General features: G+C 42.5%; 2 protein-coding genes across 5 annotated transcripts in view; one reads left to right on the forward strand and one right to left on the reverse strand.

Moving 5' to 3' along the window:
• On the reverse strand, nt 1–14,913 carry tmcc1b (transmembrane and coiled-coil domain family 1b). 4 transcript variants are annotated; one of them, XM_080301832.1, is made up of 8 exons: nt 14,772–14,913; nt 11,490–11,663; nt 8,946–8,985; nt 6,050–6,827; nt 3,359–3,778; nt 1,660–2,144; nt 1,446–1,581; nt 1–1,364 (listed from the first exon to the last, which is right to left on the reverse strand). In XM_080301832.1, the coding sequence occupies exons 4-8, from the start codon at nt 6,647–6,649 to the stop codon at nt 1,050–1,052; spliced, it is 1,956 nt and encodes a 651-aa protein (XP_080157958.1). In that variant the 5' UTR covers nt 6,650–6,827; nt 8,946–8,985; nt 11,490–11,663; nt 14,772–14,913; the 3' UTR covers nt 1–1,049. The 4 variants fall into 4 exon arrangements, with proteins under 4 accessions (XP_080157958.1, XP_026023651.1, XP_026023647.1 ...); XM_026167866.2 differs by having other exon boundaries at nt 6,050–6,312; nt 8,946–8,989; XM_026167862.2 differs by having other exon boundaries at nt 8,946–8,989.
• Nucleotides 13,849–15,057, forward strand: part of qrich1 (glutamine-rich 1) — a 20,777-nt gene continuing 19,568 nt past the window's right edge. Inside the window, exon 1 of the mRNA XM_080301830.1 lies at nt 13,849–13,873. Within this exon, the coding sequence (XP_080157956.1) occupies nt 13,864–13,873 (10 nt within the window). The 5' untranslated portion in view covers nt 13,849–13,863. The remainder of the gene's footprint in view (nt 13,874–15,057) is intronic.

Below are 15,057 nucleotides of genomic sequence, written 5' to 3' on the forward strand. Positions count from 1 at the left end.
TTCAGTTTTTAAACAGCAAATTTATTTATCTTTAATTAAAAAATAAAAAACAAGAAAAACCCCAACTAAAAGTATTACTATTTCATTGTCACTAATAGAAACAGTACGGAAGCACTGAGTCTTTGAGCACTTTAACTGCTCTTCAAGTATGTTAAATGAGTTCATAGATGATTCCTCTGCAGTGGAAAAACCACCAGGATAGTAGGGTCCGGTTTGCATGATTGCAACTCCAAGCACAAAATTTCATAATAGTAATATCCTGGCTGTGCCGTTACCAGTGTTACTGACTTCACACATCCATTAAGAAACAAGAACCCACATGTGTCTGACCCAGAGCAATGTAGCTGATGTGCAAGCACCCCGTTCTTTAGAGTGTAGTGAGCAGAGAGAAGTGTTGGTCATAAAAGCTGAAATCTGAAAAGAGAGCAAAGAGGGGAAAAAAAGCAGACGGAAAAAAAATTGAATCACAAGACCAGAAAAAAAAAAGTACAAAAAAGAGAGCGTGGGCGACTATGACTGCAGAACACTGTAGGCTCATTACAGTTAAAAAGAACATAAAAATCCATCAATCGGCTGTATTAAAAATAGCAGTAACTCCAAAACAATACCACTTGAATCAGTTGAAAAGTAATAAAACTCTGAATAATATTTTCTTCTGTGGGGAAACAATGAAATGTTTTCCCACATGTAAACAAATTCACTCAGAAGAGAGAAATCAAGTGTGCAGTTCTCTCAGCCCGCTCCTTCAACTATGCCCCGTTCACCCTTTTACAGTATGCTCGTGCCACAATTGCACCAGATATAGAAAGTCCATATCAAACATCCAGCCTTTTCTCTCCGTATCCACTTTTATTCTCCTCGAAACGTATTTCATAGAGCAGTAAAGTGACAGACAGCTTTGTAATCCTCCTGTTTTGAGAAGCTGCTGGAAAAAGGAGGACTGCTGAGATTCATCTTCCCACATGGGCCAGTGTCATTCCTTTATTATCGCTTTCACACCTCCGGTCCCTTCATGTTTAAATTACTTAAATGCACCTTCTCCAGGCCGGTCATCTGGGGTGCAGAAGAAAGCGATGCATATACTCTGAAATGGCATCCCAGTGCCTCCAGAGGATGGCGAGGATAATTACAAGGAGCAATGTAGAAAGTGTGCGGCTGCGGGTTTTCATCAGGGGCACGACGCAGTTAGCCACTGTGGACACAAACACCAAAAGGACTGCCATCACAGCTAGCAGCACATTGATTAGTTTTCCAAGAAGAGTCCGCGCTGTGGCATTCTCCAAACCCTCCAGCTGCACCACCTGCTGTTGCTGCTGCTGCAGCTCCATTTTGGAAATGCGTGTCTGACAAGCCTCCAGCGCCTCCTGCAGGTGAGAGACAAAAGAGTCGGTGACAGAGCTCTAATAAGGAAGCACACGTGTTCTGTTCATCCAAGCGAGGCTTACCTGTATGTCTCTCGCTCGTTCATAAGACTGATAGGCGATCTTCTCCTCCATGCTCGCCAGTTCTTGTTTCAAGTTCAAAATTTCATTCTGGTGCAGTTCTGTCAAGTCATTCAGTTGTTCTTCTAAACGTTCACACCTGCAAAGCAGCACATTTCACAAAATGGTACAAGTCCTACATAAACAGACTATACTGCAGAGCACATGACAAATCTACCTGTATCGTTCCTCTTGCAGCCCTTCCATGATCATAGTGTAGTCCCGCTGATAGTGGGCTTTTAAATTTTCAAAGGACTCCTCGAGTCGACCTTGGTTTTCCCGAAGCTCTTGGATCTCGTGGAGTATAGCATCAAAGCCTGAGGCTTGTGCATGATCAAGCGTGTTGCCCTTAGAGCTGGGGGGGCCTCCTGGGGCACCAGGGGTGCTGTTTGCTCCTGCAGAACCAGAAGTAGCACTAGAGCAGTCATCATCACTGGGATACTTTGGGCTGGATGGTAAGGCCCCTGTTCCAAGTGCCCTTGCTCCCCCAGGACCAATGCCCTCATCTCCTTGGGTTTCATCGAGAGAGTCCTTCAGAGCTGCGATGTTATCAGCGCTGCCAAACTTGTTACGGATGATGTTAGCTATTTCTTTCGGCTTGGACACCACGGCTCCAGCTGCAGAATGAGTTGCTTGAGAGAAGCTGGAGAGGCCTCCTGTTACCTGTAGTGAAACAGGATCAAGTCAATACTCAAGAATGCTTTTGTGATATACTGTAAAAAAGCTCTGGCTACATTAAACACCAAGTGTATCGAGACAGTTTGCAGAGCGCACACACTTTTAATTGGCACATCTGCAGATCTGTGCATGACTGGGTCAATCACAAATTAAACAACATTTTGAACTTTTACTGGTATGTTTTCAAGTTGAGGTGAGAGGTGATAAACCCTATCCTAACTGACACTGGTTAGAAGATAAGAGTACACCTGAACAGTTCAGCAGTCCAGATAATCACAGATAAATCTGTGGATGTATTTTGAATTATCCATTAACCCATTAACCCATTAATTGGCTGTAACCAAGGAACCTCACACAACCACAGGGAGAATGCAGACTCCGCACAACAATTTAATAAAAAATAAAATAAAAAAAAAGTTAAAAAACGGAAGACTAGTCTATTTTTTTACTTCTGCGCCTCTAATCTACGTGGCTGATTTGTACAACTGCACTGACACTTCCAATGGCATCATCAAAAATGGCTAAACCAGGTGAAGTGCTGCAGCAGATACTCAGCAAATGGTCGGTGAAGCCACAGATTAAGATTGTATGATGTTTGTTATCAAGTAAACTGAAGGAAAAAGGCCACAAATATGTTACTGCAACACTATCAGATGGAGAACTTGAGGATTGATTCCACCAGAAAAATAACTAGTCTGTTATTCATGTTTATGCATTTCAGTCTTAACATTGAGCATTGTCCTCCATGTGACCTGGGAGCTGCTCTGAGAAAATTCACAAAGGTTTAACATAAATAATTAGTATGGAAGGTAAATGGTAACCACTACCACTGTACTCCTCTATATCGAGTCACATATTTTATCAGTTATTCAACAGAGTTCTGCTTTTCAAGAAAGTCAACAGTGAGAACAACGACTGGCAGTATGTGCAGTAAGTATGCAGTATTTACATGCAGTGATGTATTTCAGGTAAATGCCACAGCACCTTGCAAGAGAGCAGAATGCAGAGGTTTGTCTTATTTGGTTGAGATAATATGAATTTTAGTGTTCTGTTGTCAGGGCACTTTTTTAAGGCATGAGTGCACTACAGGAGAACGACTTGGACAGGATGATTTCAAAGCTTTGGAGAGCTATGAAAAAAAATTACCTAAAAATTTAAATGACGCTTAAAAAAAAAAACAAAAACAAAAAAACACAGACCTTGGCTCCGACGTCCTTCAGGCCCTGATGCATGTCTCGGAAAACGTCTTTGGGCTGGCGAGGGATGCCGTTGTGCTCCACCTCTCGAAGCTTCCGGTGGTAGTGCTCAAGCTTCCTCTGCAGCTGCTGGATAGTCTGAGCCGACTTTTGGTTCTTCTTCTCGAACACCTGTTTGATGCGTGCACTCTGCTGTTTGTCAGCATTATTGGCGAGTTTCAGGTATTCGGCCACATTGTCGTCACGTGCAGTTTGTTCTATCTTGATTTGTTCTGTGAGCTTGAGGATCTTCTGCTGCAGTTGGGCAATGGCCTGCTTGGTACGCTGGGGGTCTGGGGTACTGTCAACCACGTCATATCCATCTGCGCCGTATGGGAGGGCATTGGGTGATATAGCAGGGCCCGATGCATCGTAACGATCAAGCTGTTCAAGAAAAGTGGAAAGAGGAAAGTATTTAACCACTTAAAACATAATCAAAACATTTAAATCACTGTGCCATAGTTAAAACTAACCTCCTCGTTTCATATAGTGTGCTAAACAGATGTGTTTTATCAGTTTAGTAAGTCCTGCACTGAAAGTGTAAAAGTATCAACTACTGCACAATTTGTATAAATGACAACATCGTTTTTGATACATTTCTCTAATGTCTCTGGATCACACCATTTGTGTCCAATTCAAAATGACAAACTGCTCCTGCTGGGCCAATTTTGTAGTTTTAATCATCCTATAAACGCTGAGTAACCTGTGAATCGCTCCTTTTAAACTTAAGGTTTAATTTGCAAAGATTTTTTTAGGCCAAAAACTGGCAACACTAATCAGCACTAACTGAAGGTATACAAATGACTATTTTCACCTACTCATGCACACACGTTTGCACCCTTCAGAGTGATCTGTAACTACATATTCACAACAGCAGAGGGCACCTGTCAACAAAATTCCACCTTAACTGTCACTGCCCAGCTCCAAATCCAGAAGGTACAAGTACAATAAAATAGGTAAACAGAAGGAAAGAAAAATCATTCAAAAGGCAGCAAGTCAACTAATTTTTGTGGTGCTGCTTTGACAGCAATTTAAATGTTCCCCCTGTGACGTGCTTTAGTTACAAAGTCCAGGACAAGTAACCCGACTCCACAAACGAACACCCTCACCCTGAGGCCACGGGAGAGAGAAACATTAAATCTGAAACAGAAAATCAACAAACACGAGAGCCAACACCCATGACTGAAAACACGACTGCAGCCAACTAAATGACGTAAACCCAAAAAGGTGATGCAAGGTTATGCTATCTAATAACCTGCAAAACAGGAAGACTACTTCAAATTCCAACTGCAGGGTTGAATATACTTGAAACGACAAGGGTGAGTCGTAGAGCAGCTACATAATAATGTAACATCTTCTACAAAGCTCGTGTTTTATGTGTGATTGTGACCCTATTCCTATAATCACAATAATCTTCTGTAACAGCATAAATAAAGTTTTTATATTCAGAAATCATGAAATTTTCCTCCTACATGATTTCTGAATCAGTGATCCTGACTGGTGTCGGTTTGTATCCGTCTAAACAAACACATTCAACACACCTGCCGACTATAAAGGTAAAGGACTGCAAGGCTGATGGATGTGATGTTTGACCACATGCAAAAACTAGCTTTAAATTTACAATTTGTTTATATAAACTTGTGCATCTCAAACTGAAAACTCATCCATTAATTTTTAGTGTCTACTTCTTCTAAAAGTAAACAACAAAGAGATTGAGAGACTTTTTTTTACTGTCAGCCATAAGCGGACTTTAGCTGAGAGCTGCTGATTACAAGTTACCGGTCCAAAGGTTGTTTTGGGGGGTTTTGCCAAATAATAAATTTAAGAGAGTTTCCCGCCATTGTGAGGTCATGCAGTCTTTCATAACTGTACTTAAATGTCAAACAAACAAGTTTTGAGTTTGTTTAGCCCTGCAAGCCCGCTCTGACCTGAAGTACACTCGGACAGCAAAAGCTAAATTTAGAAAGGCTTAAAGCACATAGTGACCAAACACTCAAAGGCAATCTCTGACCTTCCACCGCTGACAGCTCATCTCCCCATTCAGCAGCTCATCCCTGCGCATCTAAAGCATTAATGGCCTCTTAACAAGTTTGTCCAACTCATTTAGTTTTGACATTCCTGCACACAAATTAGTGCGCGAGTCAGTTTGTGTTTATTTTTAAAATGTAACTGTTTATTTTTAAATAAGCCAAACAAATTAATCCTGAGTGCAAAGCCTTAGTATTGCACCTTGATTCTGAAGGTTTAGACCTCATCTCTATATACAGTATAATGATGTCAGGATTTGCAGTGAGAGTTGTACTTCACATCCTGTGCTTTCACAGTACACTGCACATATTTGTATGTGGTTAGAGGTGAGTGTCATTCTGACTTCTGGAACTACAGTTTCCATCCGTGAATCAGGAAATGTCTCATTTTCAAATTAGAAACTAAGTATAAGTAAAGACTCTGGTTCTATTTTTGTCTTTCGACATTACAGTTTGTAAAACAAGCATTTTGACAAGTAATACTACATTAACTGGAGGCAGATCCTGAACCAGCTATAACACACTATTACTGACATTAAACACTTTTATTTACTGGCAAGTTTCAGTTCAGACTTTTTAGGGCAAACACGCCAGATTTTACAACAAGAATCAAAACTAAGACTCTCACCTTGTCGGGCTCTTCAGTGGAGTGGTAACCAGAGGTCAGCAGCATGTCAGCCAAGGCTGGGCTGCTGGGTGTGTCTGTGGTCGAAGAGGAGCGTGGGCGTCCAGCCTGCAACAGGGCTTCATGGGTGCTGCGCCGGTGGATCTGTGGGCTACCTTTCTGGGGAGGGTCCCCAGTGCCGCCCGCCTTGCTGCGGCGGCTCTGCAGGCTGGTGCCTCGCTTTATCATTGGTGGACCTCGGATCTGCTGCAGGACACGGCTCAGAGCTGCAGGAGGGGCGGAAGTGGCAGGGGTGTCAGAATCCAAAGGGAGGGCCGAGGAGGCGGGGGTGTCCCCTACTTCTGACCCTACGTCAGCGGGTTCGGAGGGAGGGGCGCTTGCGCAGGACGAGGCGGAGTCATGCGGGGAAACGGAGGAGCGTCGGCGCTGTGGCTGGAAGAATTGCTTCAGGCCATGGCCCAACGCTCCCATGTTCTCCAGGGCATTATGGGTGATTTTGGACAAGCCGTGCTCTGACTCCGACGCCCTCCTGCCGAGCTCTGGCTCCGCTCGCCCTCCTGCGTCCGGCTCCTCTGGACTCTGCTCACTACTACCCTGATCCATCTGAGACCTCCAGTTTCACAGTGAGGGTCCTGCTCGGGGTGTGAAGGAGACTAGCTACGCCCCGTCGACACCCCGCCCTCTGAGAGGCAGGTTGAAAGCAGGGAAGCAGAGGGGATGGCGCTCAGTTGGGCCTTTTGAGTGGGCATGCATCTGTGGCTTGGCTCAATGTCATGCTTGTCTACCACAAAAGGAAAATAAAATGTATTATGACATGCAGCAGTGAGTGAGGAACATAATAAGCAGCAGAAGAATAGGAAACAATACTAAGCAACAAAAACCTGGGTTGGCACAGACATGACCTTTTTTTTTGCAGTCAACATGATTCTTAGTTAACTTTTGTTCACAATCTGGATAAAGACATAGGTACCCATTTCGGTTCGTGCTGGGCAGATGTACTGGACGTGCTGGTATACCAGTCGTAATTTTTAGCGTGATATTAATTTTTTTAAATGCCACTGTTTCAGTAAAAAGACAAAACACCCACTGTGGCTCATCAAGGGGTTTAAATGTGTTATAATATTCAGACGGGACCTGTGGTGACTGAGCAGCCTTCCTCCTCACAGTTATTATCAATGAGGCACTTGTTCTCGTTGTCCAAAAACACAGACATGCGTGTTAATCTATCGTGTTATTCTTATTTGGTGAGATGGCAAATACAGCAAATGGTTCAAAACACCGAACAACTGAATAATTAAAACTTATATTTATTGTTCTTGTATTTGTTCATCATTTTGAGATCTGCAACTAAACTTCATATATCGTTAGCTTCATAGCATAATTGCCTAAGTCATTTGACTAAGTCAATGACTTAGGCACTTATGCTATGAAGCTAACGATATCTAATTTGCAAGAATTTGTGTTATAAAACTAATTCCCAAATGCTATTTACATTTAGATGCTGGTGCACTAGGTAGTGTCATCTAGATTGGTTAACACATCCTGGATGCTATGATTATTCAATTAAGATTTGATGTAAAAAGCCATATAAGGCAAATATTATTAACCTACAACTAAAGCTACGTTTCCCTGCTTCCTTGTCAAAAGGGTTCGTCACAGCAGGCAGCGCCGCATGTTTAATTTGGCACAGCTTTACACCGTTTGCCCTTCCTGACTCAACCAAAAAAGGAATTTGTGTCTCCAGCTGGAATTGAACAGGTGACCTTTTGTGAATGTGAATGTGTAAACCACTACATTGTGATTAATAATCTGCAACTAATCTGTGAATCATTTACTATTTCTCACATTAACAGCTGAATGGAATGTAATTACAGCTAACCAGGTAGAATAACAGTGTGTGATAGCTGCAAGGGCAATCTGCCACTGGTCAGAGGACGAGAAAATACTAAACTGGAGACGCATCAAAGTAACTTGTGACCAAGAGAGACTGTGAATGTTCTATTTGGATATTTGGTGTTTTAAAAATAAAATTGACAAGTTTGCTGGAATTTGTGCTCATGCAGCTCCTCTGTGTTCAGTAAGGCAAAGCAAACTTGTTATTCGAGGGCTTTTCCTGATGACAGCAGAGCATGTGCCACAAAACTTGGAAGAGTAAGTTTGAATGGAGGCTGTGGCAAAGCTGCACATAACTACACTTCCATGGAAACATTAATGTAACACAAAGGGACATTATATGTAACCTAAAAGCACAATCAGCACCCTGTTAAGGATCAACTTTGTTTAAGTATTTTATTTTTGCAAAGAGATCCTAAAAGTAGATTACTCACATGATATGTAAGGGGAAAAAAACACCAGAATCATCACCAGAAAGCTATACTGCGTGTTTCGTGTCATGACTGTGTCAACCCAGTAAAGCAAAAACATAAAATCTACGAAATAAACAAGTACAGTTTCTGAAATGCTCATATCTGATATACTGCACATGTGCAGATAGTGTCCATTCTTTATTTTTGCCCTTATGTATAAAATCATTGAATTATTACATTTCAGAAAGTGTTCCTTACAGAACTAAATAATCAACGTAACTGAGAATGTTCAGATGCTAACAAAGAGACCACAACAAACTAAACGTAAAATAAACATAAATGAAGATCTAAATGGAGAGTGACTACAATCTATTTCTCAACTGAGTAAGGTGCTCCACGATCCACAGCGGCCTCCCCACTTTGCTTCTCATTTCATGAGAAGGCTACATCCTGTAATATAGAGGGCCACTCCAAGTGCTCGGCTTTTAAATGTCAGTTTGTGCTGAACACAGCTCTTTGGGTTTATCAACATGAAACGACAGAGTGAGGATGAGAGCAATAGAGAAGGTTAGATAGTTTGTAAGAGAGCTTACCATCAGCCCAGCCTCTCCTCTTCTGACTCACGAATCAGGACTGGCTAAATGAAGCAGAAGCGCAGACAAAATAAAAAACATAAATTACAATATTCAAATAACAGGAAAAAGAGAAAAACAGAGCTGAACAAAAGCCACTCAGTCACTAATGAGTGGAATGATGGATATGTAAACCAGCACTGCAATAAACAACTTATCAGCATCCAACATGTTGCCCACCGGAAAGCGTCAACAGCCTAGTGGACCTTTGGTTAAAACCTTTAGTCCCTGACACTAAGTTTATGTTTAATACGCATTGTTACTGTTGAATAACAACTACTAGATATACACTACAACAGCAAGACAAGACAACAGCTCATGAATATGAAAACATGAACGCAGCTTAGAACTGCTCCAAGGAGCTGTCACTGCACAGCTCATCTGCAACACATACGAGACGGGAGGATGTAAGCCTGAGAGATTCCTACTTAAACACTTTTCAAATCATTTGTCCTACAAGCTCCAAACCAAACAGCAGAGTTAGCGCTACACAGTCTTCTTTGTTTGAATTCATGGGCATGTTTTGACAATAATTAAACTCAATTATTTTTAAGTACAATTTTCAAGCATGCTGATTTCTTATATCACTAACAGGCAATTTAACTGGTCTCAAGCCGTGCTTCTGCATGCTTCAAGTATGTGAGATCGCGCCTGTCCCTAATCAGAGTGCTTATGGACAGCAGAGGATTACCAATTAGAGGGTTTGATGTTTTCTAAATCAAATATTCACTTGCTACGTTACACCTTTAATACATCTTTCAAAGCATGATAACCAAGGGAACATTACAGTCGACGCTGCATGTCACTAAGGCTGTGATGCGGTTTATTTTGCAGCAGTAACTTTATGATGAGCCGTCAGACAGTCTGTTTTGCGAGACACAATGTACCGTCTGTTTCATCGAGCCATAAAGAAAACATCCAAGGCTTAAAGTGATTGAGGACGAGCTACTTTGCAGACAAACAGAAAAATGATCCTTTGAGTCAGCACAGCTATGTATGTATCATTTAACAAGTCAGCAGAGCAAACCGGCCCAGAAAACCCTTTGAAATGCTCCATTAGTGACACTGTGACTCACTGCATGCTAGTCCAGCTTTTAGACCTGCAGCATCTGAGAAGAAAGCTCATTGTTCAAGAGTAGGTGGTGGTGAACAGTTCAGTAACGAAAGGAAGCTCCTTAACCGCTTCTTGCAGAAACAACACATTAAAACGCTGCTATTTAGTTTTAAACCAGTATCTTGGTTCACTCCTGTTGTTGCTCTTGGTTTTCGTATCTGCTGCTTCAGTTCAGAGGAGCTACCTGCTCATAGAGGTATTGAATACTATATTTATCTAAATAACAACATATCCAACAGATTAAAGCATAAATTTCATCTGATATGAGAAACAGAAGCTCTTTGACCACACATTATTACTCTGAATCGCTTACAAGACTCGTGTGAAGACAAATATTCGACACAGATATGTGACAACGTCCTACATCTACAATAAAAGTACAAAGGCATCTGAGTCCTCCAGGCTGAGGGCAAAGTGTTCTCTTTGAAGTGGGTCAGCCAACATTCGCCCATCACTCTGTGTACATACAGTGCTGCATGGGCACATCATCTACATGAGGTACGTTTTCACTGCAGGAACAAGCGGCAGGCACGAGGCAGCTCGAGGATGAATGAAACCACAACAGAGGGAACATCGTTCCACTTCTCCTAAATTAGCGTTTTTCAGGAAAGAAAAGGTGGTTAATTGACTTTAGAGAGTTTAAACCAATGCTGCTATGATTCATTTTTTAACCACTGAAACCAGCTGTTGTTGTTTCAACCAGTTGTTGTTTCAAGGTGCCCTGAAACGACCCACAAGTTCCTACACCAGAAATATGCAAGCAGCGTTCCTGTTTGGAGCATGTCAGCAAGTCCTTTTGGAGCTGTGTCTTACTAGTATAAAAGACACATCTCCTGGATGCACTGGTACGCATCTTCAGTGATGTATCCTGGGGTCATCAGGTGTTTCGGGTCTCACAACATCATACCCAGCCGGGGGTGATCAGGCCCCGACTTGCGGTACGTAGCTACCCACGGATCAGCCCTCTTGATCCACAGCTACCTTGTGGCTTTCTCTGCCGCTTCACTCACAGCCTGGATGGCCCTCTTCTTGGCTGCCCCAGCCACGCCCAGCCGGCCTAGGACTTTGCAGAGTGATCGTCTGGCAAACCCCTACAACCCACTTCTATGGGCTCATAGAAAGTCTTCCAAGTCGTCGTTTCCTTTCATTGGCCTCCTCAATCCACTCTTCCCAGGGCACTGTGAGTTCCAGCATGATCAGCTGTTTTGAGGCCTCAGAAATACTCTTGAATACTCTTATTCACACTCATTACCATAAACTAGGTTGAATGCATTAGTTTATTCCTTAATTTAACTGGGGATAGAGATAGATAAGTGAAAAGATCCAACAATGTCAATCCTGACAAAAAGGGCATTCATTGCAGCAGGAGTGTACTTGGTGATAAGACATACCTTCAAATGTGGTCATGTGCAATAGATCTATTCTATTGCCACAGAAAAAGACTCAGTAATCCAGGCAAGTATCCAGCACTGCTTCCTCTGGGTACGTTTTTCCAAATTAAAACTGGCAGAAGAGCTGTCAAACTTCAGTCAACTGTTTCCGTGGACATTTAGAAAGATCACATGCTGCAAAGAAAAAGAAGAACAAGAAAAACAAGCATTAAAAAGAGATGCAAAAGTGTGTACTAATGTGCGGTAATAATCAAGCAGTTACATAATCTGTATTATTAAGACCACAAGCAGCCATCCTCCTGCACTAAAAGTAGAGTCAATATTTGGCACCAATAATTAATTCTAACAATCTTATAAAGCAAAGCTGTAATAGGGTGTTCTTGCAGTGCTGCTGAAATTGATGTATGAGGATTTAAATTAAAAACCACAAGGATTGCCCCTAACAGCACACACAACAAACCAAGGCCATTTAATATCCGATATTCAATCCACAACAAATGGTTACAGCCATCCCCCCTATGTCAGGAAGCTCATACAACTCGTTGGATGGCGGAATGAAAACATGTAGTTTAATTTTGTAGAGCGCAGGGCCCCCGCCCCCCTGAGGACTTTTAGCTTAATTAACTGTGTAATGTTAATTAATAGTGCTGCATAGCCCAGAGGGATTATGTGCTGGACAGGTTTACGGAGGCAAATCTACAATAAAATAATGCGACACTGACACAGATGTAAACATCGCTGTCTGTAAGAATAATCTGCCACAATCAAAGCACAAGGAGTGAAAAGGATCTGTGCCTACTAATAAAAAAAAGTCTCCTTTAAATATACTACAGCACCAAAATGATCCTGTCAAGACAAAAAGGCTCAGCTAAATGTATTTATAGCACTGACACTTACTTCAGTTCGCTTCAATGAAGTTAAGAGAGTTAAATCAAACTGTACTGTGCTAATGTTTTTTTCATTTTCTCAACCAGAGAGGTGGTTGAGTACGTTTAAGCTCTACCATGAATTAATGATGGTCCCGGCATGTTTCTGTTGTTTTTGTTCGTGTTCGTGATTGATTCATATCACCTGAACAACTCCTCTCTGCACTCATTCTTTGTGAAATAAAGGACGGTAGGAAAAGAAAACACCCTGACAAAACCACGTAAGCCGCCCGTCGTTTACCCATCACCACACAGCCCCGGCTAGGTAATTACATTACTCGAGGGGTTACAGGTGCATTCGGTGTCATTACATGTGAGGTAACTGTAGTAACGCCTGTACTTAAAAATTGAAAAGGAGATGCTGTGATAAACTAAATTATGTATGTACATACTTGTCTGTATGAGTGCCGTTATTGAGTTACTGCAAATAGTCCGAGCCCAGCGGTTTAACATTAGCCAGAGATAAGAAGAGGATGGAATTAGCAGCTCGCTAGCTTATATTCGTGGGTCCGGGCTTTAAAAAAACTACTGTTGGACATTTTCACAAAACAATCGTGAAATCTACGGCTTTACTTCAGAGTGGTACAAACCCTTGTGCCAGCTAAAGTCAGAAAACATCGCTTTCCCCGAATTGAAGGCTTGGCTTCTCCACTGGTGGCTAACCGGGCAAGCTAACGTAAAGGAGCCGGAGGGCGTTTATTTCACTCCACGGTGCACACCGGTGTTGGTGTTAAGCGGAGCGAGGTCATGCTTAAAATTCATGATAACAGCACATATCGCAGTGTCAAACCCCTGCCCACATCACACCGGAGCTCACGTGAAGCTCTTTAAAATGCAGTCAATGTTTTACAACCTACATACAGAAGCCGAAACTCTTTAAAGCCAGTTTGTGTTGTTTTTGTGTTGTCAGGAGACCTGATTGATTTAACAGTGTGTGTATCCTGCAAAGAACAGAGTGTAGGCTAGCATCACCTCTCATTGCTGCCACGCCTTGTAATGTGGCTTCATATTAAAGTTCACCCAACATCCCTGATTTGAATGTATAAACCAGAAGATGACCGCTGTGTAAGGTGACAGGTGTTTATGACAGGCTCTCCAGTGATAGCAGCAGTTCTGCAGGAGTTCCCCGTTTTCAACAAAACAAAGCGTTAATACACATTTAGTAGCTGTTTATTACACTACATGGCTATTAATGTCATTATTACAGGTTATTCTAGAAGAGCCTCGTCATACACTTACACCCACAAACACAAACTGAAACACAACTTCTTCCCAGAAGCTGTAGCACTGCTGAACTCTGTCACTAACTTATGCATATCTATATCTTGTAAACTTTCCCTTTCACTTGCTGCTATCCTTCTGTCTCAGATCACCCGTGACGTTCATCTCCACCCTGCCTGCACACGTCTTCTTTATCTGTCTTGTGCACTTTCAGGTGCTTTGGATGGATGACCTCAGGTATTTACATTAACACCTTCACTATCTCTACTCCTTGCATGCACCATGTATAGCTATAATTTCACTATGCTTGCATAATGACAATGAAACCTTATGCAGTCATACCCAAACAACAAATAGGCTACCAAGATACTGAGTCATGAACACTGGAAACTCTCCTGCCATATGAAATGTAACCATCAAAATCTATAATAGCAGAAATAAACTGACAGCATCAGCACCGGAGAGGGGGAGGCGGGGACGGTCCCGACAGGTGTGAAAATCTCGAACACGTTTACATTGGAGGTATTGGGTGGCCATCTGTCACCTACTCCCACCAGGCTTTCTTAATCACACCTTCTTGTATTTCATGGTGGCGTATTTAGTCCTCGCAGAGCAGCTTTGCGTTAGCTAATACTCTTTGTACCAGGGCTTGATGGACAAAATCCTTTAGTTTTAGCTAAATGTTATATTCCTCGAATATCCCGACTGTTAAAAAAACATATACATATATCGTCACTGAATCCAGCTGGGTGTTGTCCCCAAAGTTGAACCCTGACGAGTTACAACATGAGCAATCAGTTCGCTTTTCGTGAGCACACACATGTAAATACACTCCACATCGCCCACCCTGAACACCCTGGCTGGTAAATCAGGCGCTTATTCGCCGCCTGACCACTCGCAGCTGTCAGTTAGCAGCAGGCTGGCTAGGCTCTCAAAGCTAACCAACATCGCTTCAGCCATGGTTAGCTACAGGCAGCAAACAGGCTCATCGCCAGGCGGCAGCGGCAACCGGATAATTAACCCACCGGCCCTGGAGTGCCTGCACGGCGGGCGACAGCACGAGGAAACACGTTTCATTCATACGAGGCTTCTCACATTTAAAAAAAAAATGTGTGTTTTGCGGGTATCAACTTACATGAGCGCTCAGAGGATTGTGTTGATGACCGTTCATTTCTCCCGATGGTGGACACTCCCACGGTGACGTCAAATAGCGTGCTCGACGTCAGAGCAGTGCCGAGCTCTCGCCCATCCTTCGCGCGTGTGATCCACGCAGGTGAGCAGGTTGACTGCTGGGTCACACGTCCCTGACCTTGCACTGTTCAAGTAAATGTTTTCAGGCGTGGCTGCAGATATTTTCTCTTAAATTTAACTCAGTATTTTGTTTGGGAATGTTAGGGTCTGTATTTGTACCCTGAATATAA

The sequence above is a fragment of the Astatotilapia calliptera genome, chromosome 5, assembly GCF_964374335.1.
Source record: "Astatotilapia calliptera chromosome 5, fAstCal68.1, whole genome shotgun sequence".
NCBI classification, from domain to species: domain Eukaryota; kingdom Metazoa; phylum Chordata; class Actinopteri; order Cichliformes; family Cichlidae; genus Astatotilapia; species Astatotilapia calliptera.